At 41.6% G+C, this 14,354-nt stretch overlaps 1 protein-coding gene across 5 annotated transcripts in view; it reads left to right on the top strand.

The window, feature by feature from the left end:
* Window positions 1–14,354, top strand: part of Senp7 (SUMO specific peptidase 7) — a 160,413-nt gene that overhangs the window by 57,288 nt on the left and 88,771 nt on the right. For 3 of the 5 annotated variants that reach the window (NM_001105888.2, XM_006248244.5, XM_017597931.3), the window contains one exon: window positions 13,593–13,790. The exons of the other annotated variants lie outside the window; for them this stretch is intronic. In NM_001105888.2, coding sequence (NP_001099358.1) covers window positions 13,593–13,790 — 198 coding nt within the window. The remainder of the gene's footprint in view (window positions 1–13,592; window positions 13,791–14,354) is intronic. 5 annotated transcript variants of the gene reach the window in all.

Raw genomic sequence — 14,354 nt, 5'->3', positions numbered from 1 at the left:
GCAGGAGTTGATGCAGAAGCCATGGAGGAGTGCTGCTTAATAGCTTGTTCTCCATTGCTTACCCAGCCTGCTTTCTGCAGGCTTACCCTTCCTCCCCAGGGATGGCCCCACCCATAATGGGTTGTGGCTTCCCATATCAGTCACTAAGAAAATGTCCTACAGGCTTGCCTGTGGTCCAGTCTTATGGAGGCATTTCTCAATTGTCTTTCTCTTTTCCAGTGACTCTGGGTTGAGTCAAGTTGTCTTAAAATTAACCAGTAAAAATTGTGCTTTGAAAACCTCTTATTTACCTAGTTGAAGTGTCATAGATGTATTAGGTACATCCCTGTAAGTCAGAGTTCTTGGACTCTATAGCAGTGAACAATAGTTAGCTCTAGAATTTAATATTTTCTTGACCTCAGCCTCATGACTATTAAGTTCCAGGATTAATTCCAGTTGATAAGATAACCCCTGGACAGCTGCTTTATAACTGCCTCCCTGGGCCATCTGTGTGGTTGTTATCTTGGTTATGCCCCATGGTAGAACAGTTTGTAATACTAGTCTCTTTCCCAGAATGTCTTCTGGCAACAGTCATCAAGCTATATAGTAGAAACATGGGATTTATCTTTGCCTGGTCTCAACCAAAATTAGTCACTGGGTTTGAGCTGTGTATGGACTATGTGCTTGAGAATAGAATTTACCCATGTGTCAGCTAGCTTACTTTTTGGAAGTGATTTCTGCTTCCCTTCTCCCCTACTAGAGAGCTTACCAGATGACACCCTGTTTACTTTACTTCTCATCCATTTGTGGTCCATCTTTTTTCCAATACCTTTTTGATATTTTTTTTCTTTTTTTCTTTTCTGGATTTCTGAAGTTCTTCTCTTTCTGTCTGAATAGAATCTGTTCCTTCCTTCCTTCCTTCCTTCCTTCCTTCCTTCCTTATTTTTTTAAAAAAGATTTATTTATTTTATATGAGCACACTGTCTTCAGACAGACCAGAAGAGGGCATTGGATCCCATTACAGATGGTTGTGAGCCACCATGTGGTTGCTGGGAATCGTACTGAGGACCTCTGGAAGAATAGCCATCTCTCCAGCTGGAGTCTGTTGTTTTATTTCTTGTTTCTTATTTACTGACTAAATTGAAGGTAGCTTCTAGACCACCATCTTTTCTAGAAGCCCTGAGTATTCTAGTTTAGCCAAAGACATCAAGAAACAAAGATTGAATGAAGAAAAAAATACAGGAGCAATTACAAAACTAGTTCTGCTATAACAACAGTTGTTCTTTCATACATGCTTTAAGAAACACACACACACACACACCCCAACACACACACACACTCACTCAAACACACACAGACATTTTTGTTTGGACAAATAATTTTTTTGAAAGAAGTATGATTGTTTCTATATTTCTGGGTATGCTGGTGCATGCCTTTAATCCCAGCACTCAGAAGGCAGAAGCAGGCAGATCTCTATGAGGTCATGGCTAACCTGGTATGCGTAGTGAGTTCCAGGACAGCCAGAGCTACAGAGTGAGACCTCAGCTCACAAAACCAAAGAAAGAGAGAGGAAGAAATATGGTTGTTTCTTAAAGCCTGTATGAAAGAAAGCACAGCTGTTGTTATAGCAGGACTAGTTTTGTAATCACTCATATTTTTTCTTTATTCAGTCATTGCTTTATTGGCAATTTTAGTTGCTGGAAGAGGGAGAGTGAGTTTCTCCAAGAGTGTAGCTCTTAGGAAGTTGACCACACTCCACTGGAAGACCACACATTCACGAATATTTGGGCAGCACAAACTGGTATTGAAGATTTTAAAAAAAGAGAGAGATAAAGTTGGGTGGGTAGGGAAGCTTATGATCAAGACACATATGAAACTCATATGTGTCTTGATATTTTTGGCTGTTATCTCCAGTTGTGAAGGGGATGATGAGCCCAAGCTCTGGAAATATTTCCCAGACCAGACATAAAGATGAAAGGGTTTTGTTTTTGTTTTTCCAAACAGGTTTTCTGTGTGTAATATCCTGGGCCCCTATAATTCAGATGTTTGAATGCTTGGCCATAGGAGTGGCACTTTTAGGATGTAAGGCTTTATTGGAGGAGGTGTGGTCTTTTCAGAGCAAGTGTGTCACTGGAGTCAGGGCTTTGAGGTCATATAGACTCAAGCTCTGTCAAGTGTTGAACACAGTCTCTTTCTGGTGCCTGAGTATCAAGATGTCAACTCTTGGCTCCTCCAGTAAGCACCATGCCTGCCAGCTTGCTGCTGTGCTTCTTGCCATGATGGTAATGGACTAAACCTCTGGAGCTGTAAGCCAGCCCCAATTAAATGTTTTATTTTTTTCTTTCTTTTTTTTTTTTTTTTTGGTTCTTTTTTTCGGAGCTGGGGTCCGAACCCAGGGCCTTGCGCTTCCTAGGCAAGCGCTCTACCACTGAGCTAAATCCCCAGCCCCAAATGTTTTCTTTTTAAAGATTTATTTATTTATTATAAATAAGTACACTGTAGCTGACTTCAGACACACAAGAAGATGGCATCAGATCTTATTATAGGGTTGTGAGCCACCATGTCGTTGCTAGGATTGAACTCAGAACCTCTGGAAGAACAGTCAGTGCTCTTAACCACTGAGCCATCTCGTAAGCCTAGTTAAATGTTTTCTATTATAAGAGTTGTCATAATCATGGGTCTCTTTGTAGGGGGATTTTAATTCAGCAACATGGCTCCTCTGACAAAGGGTCACGTTCAAAGGCCTTCTAGGTCTATGTACAGCTGGAGTGCAGACATACTATGGGTTACAGTATGATGTAACTGGAATACAGACATGTTCTTAGTACACACTGTAAATCCCAAACAATGAAGGTAATGTTAGTTTATAGAAGGAAACAGACATGTTTGAAAGTGGCATCTAATTGAGGGGCCGACCAAGTGATGACTCAGAGAAAAATTTGACAGAATGAGTCAGAGATAGGATATGACCAACTCTTATGAGAACAGGAGAACTTTGTTTTGTTTTTGTATTGTTTTCAACCAAGAGTTTCTTATTGGACCAGTTTTATAGAGACAGTTTGCAGAGAAAACAAGCCTAGATACAGGTGAAGACAAAACAACCAGAGAATGAGTAGAGCCAAAGGATTAGAACATATTGTCAGAATTAGTATGAGGCCAGGCAGAGCAATTCAGTTAGAAACTAAGAGAAATGAGTTTGAATCGGTCAGCTTGGAGAAGAGTTTAGGCTAGAACAGCTGAGTTCAAACAGCCAGTGAGAGTTCAGAAAGAGCTAGAAATGCTTGGGAATGGCTCTCATATCATCTCCTTATCTGAAGAAATAAAGCAATGAAACCCTAACTAAGATATATAGATACGTAACCCTGTGGCGGTATGGTCCTATACCAACCTGTAATGTGATAGCTGACGTGTCTTGATGTAATCAAAGACTAACAAGCAGAGGACTCTGGACTGCTCCTGGAGTTTCTGCTCATGTTAATCTACTGCTGACTTAGTCTGTTTTCCTGCTCACCTTTTTACCTGGTCTGAATCCTCAGTCTCTTGGATTTGGACCCCTGTTTGGCCTTTGATGTCATAGCTGGACTCTTATTACTTTGCTGTCCAGCAGCAACTTGTGCGTGCGTGTGTGCGTGCGTGCGTGCGTGCGTGTGTGTGTGTGTGTGTGTGTTAAATAGCTTTAATCTCAGTCATTGCAGCTTCTCGGTGTAGTAAAAAATATTACACATGATCAATGTTTTGTTCTGGGAAATAACCTTCTTAGAAAGTACAACCCAAGTTGGGGGGCAGAGGGTAGGGACAATCCTCCCCATGCCTGTGGCAAAGTGCAGGAGCCCCTCCACCCCAAACTAACCTGAGTCCAGCCCCTCTGGGGAAAAAGGGGGTACATGAACTCCCCACTGCTCCACAAGCAGCTTCTCCCTGTGGCCCAAGGCTCATTCTACCCTCCAGCTTGCAGCCCTCACAGGAGCCATTCTGCATAAAGTACAAGTGAAAAGGTCTGAAGGTCACACACTTTAGGATATATGTTCAAGAGCTCAGTTGAGGGTATCTGCCCCTGCTGCCCCTCAGCACAGGGAGGAATATATACAAGGGAAATAGGGCATATTCCACATCAAACTGGAAAGGACGAAATGGCTTCCTGGGTAGGAGGCAACTATCCCACTGTCTGGCCTCCAATCCCTGCCATCTATATACTGTCTATATTCTGAGGGGGTAGGTACTATGGGTCCTGGAGTCTCTTCAAGGGCTCCTCACTTGCCTGTGGCAGCTGTGGAAGGGTCAGAGGGAAGGGTGAGGGTTGGGTAGCCTCCTCCCAGTCAGGCTGTCCAGGCCCAGGCTTGAGGGGTGTTGGGGAGGGGGTGGGGGGTGGAGGCAGTTGTGGGGCAACTTTGGCAATGCCAGAGTTGGAGCCTGGAGAGGTGGGGTCAGGGCCCCCAGCTGGGCTGGGAGTGGGGACAGGAGTAGCAGCCATGCCAGTAGGGGGTGATCCAGGGAGGGGGCTTCAGCCCAGAGGGCTGCTCTGTGGGAGTGGCCTGCACGATCTCCTGGCGAACCTCTCAGATCTTTAATTGCAGACACACCTTGGATGGAAAAATGTCATAGCGGCCTTGAAGGCTGCTATGGCCTGGGCTGATGGGAAGAAGCCATGGTCCTGGAAGAGCTGCATGACCAGGGCCTGCTGTTAGTCAAGGGTGCACCACAGTGATGAGTAGGGCACCTACTTCAGCTCCCCAAGCACATCCTCCATTTCACTACCTGTGCAGTCTACGGTAAAGATGTCCCCTTTGCACTTGGCACTCTTGGGGGTGTTGGACTCTGAACTAAAGCTGGACCATCTTGTGCTTGGGTGAAGTGGGGTCCTCAGATGCCGAGTTCAGGTCGAACTGTTCTGTGGAATTCTTCCTCTTCTTTCGGTAGGAGCCAAGGATAGCCTGAGGCAAGGTGGCCAGAGACTGTAGGGCCAGTGAGGGCAGCACCTCCTCTGGTCTAAACTCGGGCAGCTCAGCAAACCGCTCTTCAAAATCCACTTCTGACAGGACCCTGTTGTCTACAGAGTCAAAGGTCTTCTTCAGGAGAGGGGGTGCACCTTCATCTTCTTGCCAGAACTAGTCCCTTCATTTCACTCAGGTGTGTCCCCAGCTACCCTCCCACTACTGCCCTCACTGCAGCAACCCATTCTTGGTACTGGTTTTGATTCCTTACTCTATTAATATATCTCTTCTCAGTTCATTTCTCAAGCCTTTGAACTCTTCGGCAGCCTCTTTTAGCCTCTTCATTCATTGTGTAAACCACATATGTACTATATAGACTTATGTCTATATAGACTTATCTATCTATAGTGTACCGTGTGATGTGTTGTATGAAAATAATTAAGTGGCAGTCACTAACATTAATTACTAATTAGTGCTAATTAATTAGTAGTTAATATTAGGAAGTAAGATTGTATTCACCTCAGCCAGACTACAAAAGTGGAATTATCTGGCAAATTGCTGCCAATGAAACCACTCAGCCTTGTGGATTTATTGTCATCCAGTAAAGGCTCACATTAGAGAAAGGTAGAAACATATTTGCCTATGTTTCTGGCATAGTGTATGCATGTGGATCCATTGCATTCTCAACCCTGGTTTCTGATAAATTTGATAACAAGCTTAGAAAGAGACATCATGTGTTTCATATTTTCACCACCATGTCCATTTGAAAACTGATTATAAGTCTGCCTAGATGTGGCTCTCTCAGTCCACCATATTGAATAATGAGTCTTGGATGTCTATACTCACTTGTTTATTTCAGCCATTATTTTCTCAGATATCCACTCTGCCTTCTTCTTCTTTTAGGACAACCACAATTCATATATTTCTCTAGTGGACTCAAAAACTTCAAAATTCTAGTTAATCCCCCCTTTTTTTTTTTAAGATAAGGCCTCACACAGAGCCCTGGCACTTAATAGGTAGACCAGGCTAGCCTAGAACTCACAAGAGATCTATCTGCCTCTGCTTTCTGAGCATTGGGATTAAAGGTGAGGACCACCGCATCCTTCTAGTTGATATATTTTTAAGCTGTAGGGTTTGTTTATAGTTCTTTTTCTGTCTTTATTAATATTTTCATCTTACTGTATTCACTTTCTCGTGTTTTTCTTTTAGTTATTTAGACATTTTTATTAATTCTTTGAGAAGAATGTATTTTGACTAATCACCTCCTCCTCTAGCTCCTACCAGGTCTACCCTTCCTCTATACTCACCCAACTGTGTGGCCTCAGTCTTTAAAAAGTTAAATTAGTAATGTCTGTGTAATCTTGGATGTGTCGCTATGCCCTGGAGTGCCTTTGACTTACCAAAGGCCACACCCTTAAAGAAAACTGAGCCCCCTCTCCCAGCAGCTATCAGTTGCCAGTAACTCTTTAACTGGGGATGAGACTTCATGATCCCCTACCATCTCCATACTGGAATTTGTCTGGCTTGAGCTTGCACAGGTCTTAATTTCTGCACGGCAACAGTGGCGAGTCTCTTTATAATCACCATCTATTGCTAAAAGAACTTCTCAGATGAGGCTTGAGAGATGCACTAATCTATGTGTATGGTGTAAGTCCTTAGGAATTGTTTTAGTCCTGTGTCCAGTTAACAGAATACTAGTAGGTTTTTCCCTAGTGCGTACGTCCTGTCTAACCACAAATTCTTGGCCCCAGTAACAGTGTCCAGGTATGACTTCCATCTTAAGTCTACCCAGAAAGTGATACATTACTCCCACGACAGAGTGCCAGTCTTGTACCAGTGTCTTGCTAGGTTGGGTATTATTATAAGCCTTGGGGTTGATACAGTTGGATAGGCTGATTGGGTAGGATTGGTAACTACTTTTCTTTTTCAGTAAGGAGCACAGCACCTTCAGCACTATAAGAATTCGTCTGAGGATAGCTAAAGCTATCCTCAACAATAAAAGGACTTCAGGGGGAATCACTATCCCTGAACTCAAGCAGTATTACAGAGCAATAGTGATAAAAACTGCATGGTATTGGTACAGAGACAGACAGATAGACCAATGGAACAGAATTGAAGACCCAGAAATGAACCCACACACCTATGGGCACTTGATTTTTGACAAAGGAGCCAAAACCATCCAATGGAAAAAAGATAGCATTTTCAGCAAATGGTGCTGGTTCAACTGGAGGTCAACATGTAGAAGAATGCAGATCGATCCATGCTTATCACCCTGTACAAATCTTACGTCCAAGTGGATCAAGGACCTCCACATCAAACCAGACACACTCAAACTAATAGAAGAAAAACTAGGGAAGCATCTGGAACACATGGGCACTGGAAAAAATTTCCTGAACAAAACACCAATGGCTTATGCTCTAAGATCAAGAATCGACAAATGGGATCTCATAAAACTGCAAAGCTTCTGTAAGGCAAAGGACACGGTGGTTAGGACAAAATGGCAACCAACAGATTGGGAAAAGATCTTTACCAATCCTACAACAGATAGAGGCCTTATATCCAAAATATACAAAGAACTCAAGAAGTTAGACCGCAGGGAAACAAATAACCCTATTAAAAAATGGGGTTCAGAGCTAAACAAAGAATTCACAGCTGAGGAATGCCGAATGGCTGAGAAACACCTAAAGAAATGTTCAACATCTTTAGTCATAAGGGAAATGCAAATCAAAACAACCCTGAGATTTCACCTCACACCAGTGAGAATGGCTAAGATCAAAAACTCAGGTGACAGCAGATGCTGGCGAGGATGTGGAGAAAGAGGAACACTCCTCCACTGTTGGTGGGATTGCAGACTGGTAAAACCATTCTGGAAATCAGTCTGGAGGTTCCTCAGAAAATTGGACATTGAACTGCCTGAGGATCCAGCTATACCTCTCTTGGGCATATACCCAAAAGATGCCTCAACATATAAAAGAGACACGTGCTCCACTATGTTCATCGCAGCCTTATTTATAATAGCCAGAAAATGGAAAGAACCGAGATGCCCTTCAACAGAGGAATGGATACAGAAAATGTGGTACATCTACACAATGGAATATTACTCAGCTATCAAAAACAACGAGTCTATGAAATTCGTAGGCAAATGGTTGGAACTGGAAAATATCATCCTGAGTGAGCTAACCCAATCACAGAAAGACATACATGGTATGCACTCATTGATAAGTGGCTATTAGCCCAAATGCTTGAATTACCCTAGATCCCTAGAACAAACGAAACTCAAGACGGATGATCAAAATGTGAATGCTTCACTCCTTCTTTAAATGAGGAAAAAGAATACCCTTGGCTGGGAAGGGAGAGGCAAAGATTAAAACAGAGACTGAAGGAACACCCATTCAGAGCCTGCCCCACAGGTGGCCCATACATATACAGCCACCCAATTGGACAAGATGGATGAAGCAAAGAAGTGCAGACCGACAGGAGCCGGATGTAGATCGCTCCTGAGAGACACAGCCAGAATACAGCAAATACAGAGGCGAATGCCAGCAGCAAACCACTGAGCTGAGAATAGGTCCCCCGTTGAAGGAATCAGAGAAAGAACTGGAAGAGCTTGAAGGGGCTCGAGACCCCAAAAGTACAACAATGTCAAGCAACCAGAGCTTCCAGGGACTAAGCCACTACCTAAAGACTATATATGGACTGACCCTGGACTCTGACCCCATAGGTAGCAATGAATATCCTAGTAAGAGCACCAGTGGAAGGGGAAGCCCTGGGTCCTGCTAAGACTGAACCCCCAGTGAACTAGACTATGGGGGGAGGGCGGCAATGGGGGGAGGGTTGGGAGGGGAACACCCATAAGGAAGGGGAGGGGGGAGGGGGATTTTGCCCGGAAACCGGGAAAGGGAATAACACTTGAAATGTATATAAGAAATACTCAAGTTAATAAAAAAAAAAAAAAAAAAAAAAGAAATACTCAAGTGAATAAAAAAAAAAAGAAAAAAAAAAGAATTCGTCTGTTGGGATAAAGGCTTCTCAGTTTTCACTTTAGTTTCTTTTGCCTTTCAGGTTCTATCTGGAAATTTGAAAGTAGCAATGTTTGAAATGTTTTCTTGTAGTACACTAATTACTCATCTCGAGGCCTTACATTTAGATCTTTTATCTATTTTAAGTTTGATTTTGTTTGTATGCCATGGGAAATTGGAGACAACTTGAAATTATCTACATTTATATATTCAGTTTTCTCAGGACAGTTTATTGAAGAGGATGTCCTTTCTCTAATGTTAGTTTTTAATGCCTTTGTTGAAAATCAGTTCTCTGTAGATGGATGTGTTTAGTTATAGACTGTATTCGGTTCCATCGATCTCTCTGTTTTTATGATAATACCGGTGTTATTTTGGTTACTGTGGCTTAGTACATCTTATATATTTTGAAATCAGGCATTGTGATATCTTAAGTTTTGTTCTTTTTACTCGAAATTTCTTTGCCTATTCAGTTTTTTCCTTCCATGAGAATTTTGAAATTATATTTGTTACTATTCTCTTGATATGACCAATTACCTGATAAGAAGCAACTGGAGGAAGGAAGGGTTTATTTTGGCCCATGGTTTCAGAAAGTGATCTTAGTGTTCTGTTGCTGGAAAAGTAGCTGGGAGCTTTATATCCTGATACTCAGGCAGCAGGCAGATAGAAAGAAGAAAGAGGGAGACACTGGATATAACATGGGCTTTTCAGACCTCAGAGCCTACCCTCAATGACACTCTTTCTCCAACATGGATACACTTCTTAATCCTTCCCAGCAGTTCAACTGAGGAGTAAGCAAGCATGTGTACCTACAGGGACAAACCACCCCAGAGTCTGGTATGGCAGGTAAGGCTAGGTAGCATGGGAGCATGAGTGTTATAAAACTGAATCCTTGGTGGAGAAGCACCAACAGAGATATGAGGTGTTCAGTTCACTTTCTCCTTTTCATTCTGTCCTGGATTCCAGCCCATGGCATGGTAGCACCCACAGTCAGAGTGGTCTTCCCTTCTCAGTGAAATCTTTCTGGAAGCAGCCTTGTAACTATAGCTAGAACCATGTTTCCATGGGAATTTCAAACCCAGTCAAGTTGACAATGAAGTTTAACCATTACAATTCCACATCTTGGAAACTTGACCCTCAGACACATCACTGTACTGGCTGGAGAGATGGCTCAGCAGTTAAGGCACTTGTTCTTGCAGAGGACTCAGGTTCAATTCCCAGCACCTACATGGTGGCTCATAGCAACCCGTCACTCCAGTTCCAGAGGATCTAATGCCTTCTTCAGACACACATGTGAACAAAACACTTGCACACAAAAAATAAATCCAAGGCATGTCATTATTAATCACCATTCCACTCCTAACTCTTGCTATCTCATTTTCACCTCATAATTCGAAATGCATTGGGTTCATTACTAAATATCCCCGTGACCTCCAACTGTCCCATCTTCATTCTAAAGTCCAAAATTTCTTCTGAGACTAAGTCCCTGTAAAGTCATAACCAAATTTCATTGATCAGTATACAATGGAACAGAATAAACATTCCATTCCCTACAGGATGGTGTCACAGCAAGGAAGGATCAGATCAAATCATGTGTGAAACCTAGCAGGGTGGATGACAGCTGTTGTAGTTCTATGTCTGGCATCAGGGGTTCCTGTTGGGTTCATCTCACTATCAAAGAGAGGGTTTGGGCAGACCCACCCTCCAGATCTGCTCCCGTTACTGTACAGAGCCTCTGTCTTGAACTGGCTGTCTTCTGTGTCTTCAGCTTCCCTTAGTAGGTTTTGCATGGTGACATCTCCAGCATCCTGGGGTCTTCATGACAGTGTAGGCTTCACTTTCAAACTTTATGCATGACCTGTCAGGATTCCTTGCAGGGATCCCTCCCCTGCTTCACAGTGCCTGGCAGTCTTAACATCTCTCAAGCCTGCAAAACCAATATAGGTGGTAAGTGGTGCCAGTTTGAGATGAAGCCTGGAGGTTTGAACCAGAGTTGGAGTACTTTGTGTGTTGATTCGGGGCTGAGGTTTATGTATCCTTACCTAGGCAGCTATTTTTGAGCAAGCAGTTTCTTGAGTGGCATTTTGAGTTTAGGCTCCTTTATTTAAAATGAATTGCATTTTCACTAGAGCTTTCCATGTGTGGGCTCTTGCCCTCTTTGCACCTCCCTGTGCAGAGCGCTAGGCTTTCATTTGTTTGTTTTACTCACGTTACTGTTTTAATAACAGCTGCTTTCTCAGCAGGCTTATCTGTAACTTCATATTCATTCTTGGTCCCATATTCATCTTGGTTGATCTTGCTCAGGGTAGATTTAATATGAAGTCAGTAGTAATCATATACTGAATACATAACCAGAACACTGGCTTGTCTTGACATTTCTGCTGCCAAACAGAATAATACATTACTTTTAAATTCATCCTTACTCCAGGTTTCAGGACATAGAGAAAATCCAGCCCGATTCTTTGCCAAAATGTGACATGAGGCCTTTAGCTTAGTTCCTTACTGAGGTCTTGTTGTCATAGAGTCCATCATGTACTGATTGCACAGTCCTGTCCTGGACATAGTTCCCTTTCACTTAGACATTTGGATAGATAATTTAATTTCCTTGCACAGACATTATTCATATCAGAACATTTATGGTTTTGCTTGTAATTTTTTTCAGTTTCTGTCCATTTCTTTGGTAGAGGGCTAGCATTCTTTAACACTTTATCTTAAAGGTTATTAACAACTGAAGGAGGGAAGGTTTATTTTCAGCTCCTGTTTTCAGAGTCCATCTTGGTGGGACAGGAATGAGGGACAGCTACATGGCAGCTGCCAGGTTACTCACAAAGTTGCTGAACCTAGAAGCAAAGAACAGGGATGAAAAGTCAGGCTGTAGCCTTTAAAGCCGACTCCTGTGCCCCGTGTAAGCCAGGGCCTATAGCCTTGCACAGCAGCGGTGTTTAAACACATGAGACCCTGGGGGATATCACTGTCCAAACTAAACAGTCATAGCCATAGTAAAACTCTTCTTGTTTCAGAAGAAATGACAAGATCTGTTCTCCTTCCTGTTATCTCGCATCATAGTACCTTAGGTGATGGTTTGAATTATTTTCTGGAATAAAAATTCCTCAATCATTTACCGTTTGCTGATATGCCTGTCTCTAGATCCTACTAGTGTAGTTGTTTTGTTAGAAGATTTTCTGTAAATATTTGTTGAACATACTATTACCAACTTAAAGGTTTTAACTCATTTCTGTATTCTTTATACCATAATATTTTTATTAATGTAACATGTTTTCATGGATGTTCTCCTAGGAATTGTACCATTTCCCCTTGAAACTGTCTAGTGTTCTATCATTAAGGAGCTGCTACAAAGAGATTTTTTTTAAGTCATTGGGAAATTTCTTGTTTAATTTTGAAAATACATGAACATTTTGTTTTCTGTTTCTTAATATTGTTGTATTTGTTAAGATGTCTAAAAGTGCTTCTTATGTCATAAAGTAGACTCTTCTGATTAAACACGTATGATTAACATTTTAGCCATTCCTTATTTGACATTGTTTAAAGTCTGTGTGGTAGCCTGTTTACACCCCTGTAGAAATTGTATTCAATGGCTTGAGGACTGAAAGTAGTTTACAGATAATGTCAGCAAGAAAGAATATATTGACATGAATAAATGCACAAATATGATGAAGCTAAAACTGGAAGCTGCTTGTATGTGTCAGGCTTTCTGTTGATATTTGCTGAGGGCAGTGAGGTCCTTGTCCTCACAGATAGGCACTGGGGATATACAGGCTTGTATCTTCAGAGGAAGATGTTTACCTGTTTTCCACCCAGAGCGCTGGGGATGGTAGTTTATAATCTGGTGGTCTTTTGCTATCTATGGGGCCAGGCTTCACCTGAATCATTCTCCTTAGTCACTCTCATAGACCCTTATCTTGGGCATTGTTCCTGAGTCAACAAAACCCAGCTTTATGGAAGAGGCTGTGTGTACTTTGTAAAGAGTTTCACTGTAGGCATGTCTTAAGCTTTGTTGTATACATTGGATTGGATTAATTATCATCAGGATACTTTTCTTCAAGCTTGTGCTATGCTTAAATATGGCTAAAATAAACTACTTGGAGCCGGAGTCTAGAAGTGAACTAGCGTGGACTAAGTTGATCGAACCAGGTTCTCTTGCTTCATGAAGAGCTTCCTCTGCCAGCCCTTGTATTTGCAGAGCCCCCCACGGTTGTTACATTATATATAAATGTTTGCTTATCCATGTTAGAAATAAGGTGAAATAAGTGTCATGTTCTCTTAGTTTTAATATATTTTCTAAATTCCTACATGCTAAAGCAAAACTAATTTGCATTAAGTGGTTGCTTCTGTGATGAGAGCTGCAGAGGCATATGCACTGTCCACTAACTGTGGGAAAGTGTGAGTTGCTAGGAATTCAACAACTATACGTATTTTCGAGGATGGTTATAGTTTGTCTGATAGAATTTTGAAGAAAATCCTAGTGTAAGTGAAGTAGGCTTTACTTTTTAATGTGTCATTGAGAATGGCTAGATATTTGTGTTTTTACTTACACTGTTTAATGTTTTCTCAAAGTAGGAGAAACTCACTTATTAAGGTTTGTAACAAATGCATGTATTATATAACATTTAGAATCATGTGTATTAATTATTTGTGTATATAACAGGCATCTCAAAGTTATGTTGACGAATGTTCTATGGACGGACTTAGGACGAGAATTCAGAAAGACCCTGCCTAGAAATGATGCTAAGTTATGTGATACCAGCAAGGTGCAATCAGACTCATTGCCTTCGACATCTGTTGACAGCATAGAGACATGTCAAAGATTAGATCCTCTTCACCAAAGCCTTAATTTATCTGAAAGGTACGTTACTTAGTATTGATTTTGTTCCATGCTTTTGATTTTACTACATGTGAAATAATAAATCCCACAGTCTTAATAATGAAATAGTTGGAAATGATAGTAAAGACGAGTGCACACAAGTGTTCCGCTAGAGCAGACCTCAGAGCCTTCCACCTGGCCTTCAGTTAGATCATGGCTCTGACACAGGATTAGAATGCTCTTTATTCCACTTGCTTTATGATTGATAAATGTATATTGTTAGGATTTATGATATAAAACCTAATGTGTATACATATTCAAATATATATGTTGTTGTAAAAATATAAAAATAAAATAGGTATTGTTGCCTTTTACCCCGCTAGCTCTGGCACCATAGTGTTCCAAGATATCTGCTAAATATCTTGGCGGAAACACATCCCCACTCCTCAGCGGCCCACTGTCTCTTGCCGCCACACACTTTCCTACACTCAAACCCCCACATAAAAGAACACACAACACAATAATCTTTGACCCAAATGATAAGATATAATTGCCCACTTAAACATACAAAGCCCGGTACCATCCATCCCTTAAAACATTAATAAG

The sequence above is a fragment of the Rattus norvegicus genome, chromosome 11 (assembly GCF_036323735.1).
Source record: "Rattus norvegicus strain BN/NHsdMcwi chromosome 11, GRCr8, whole genome shotgun sequence".
Lineage (NCBI taxonomy): Eukaryota > Metazoa > Chordata > Mammalia > Rodentia > Muridae > Rattus > Rattus norvegicus.
The sequence above is the reverse complement of the archived record's forward strand: the minus strand, read 5'-3'. Positions and strand labels throughout refer to the sequence as shown.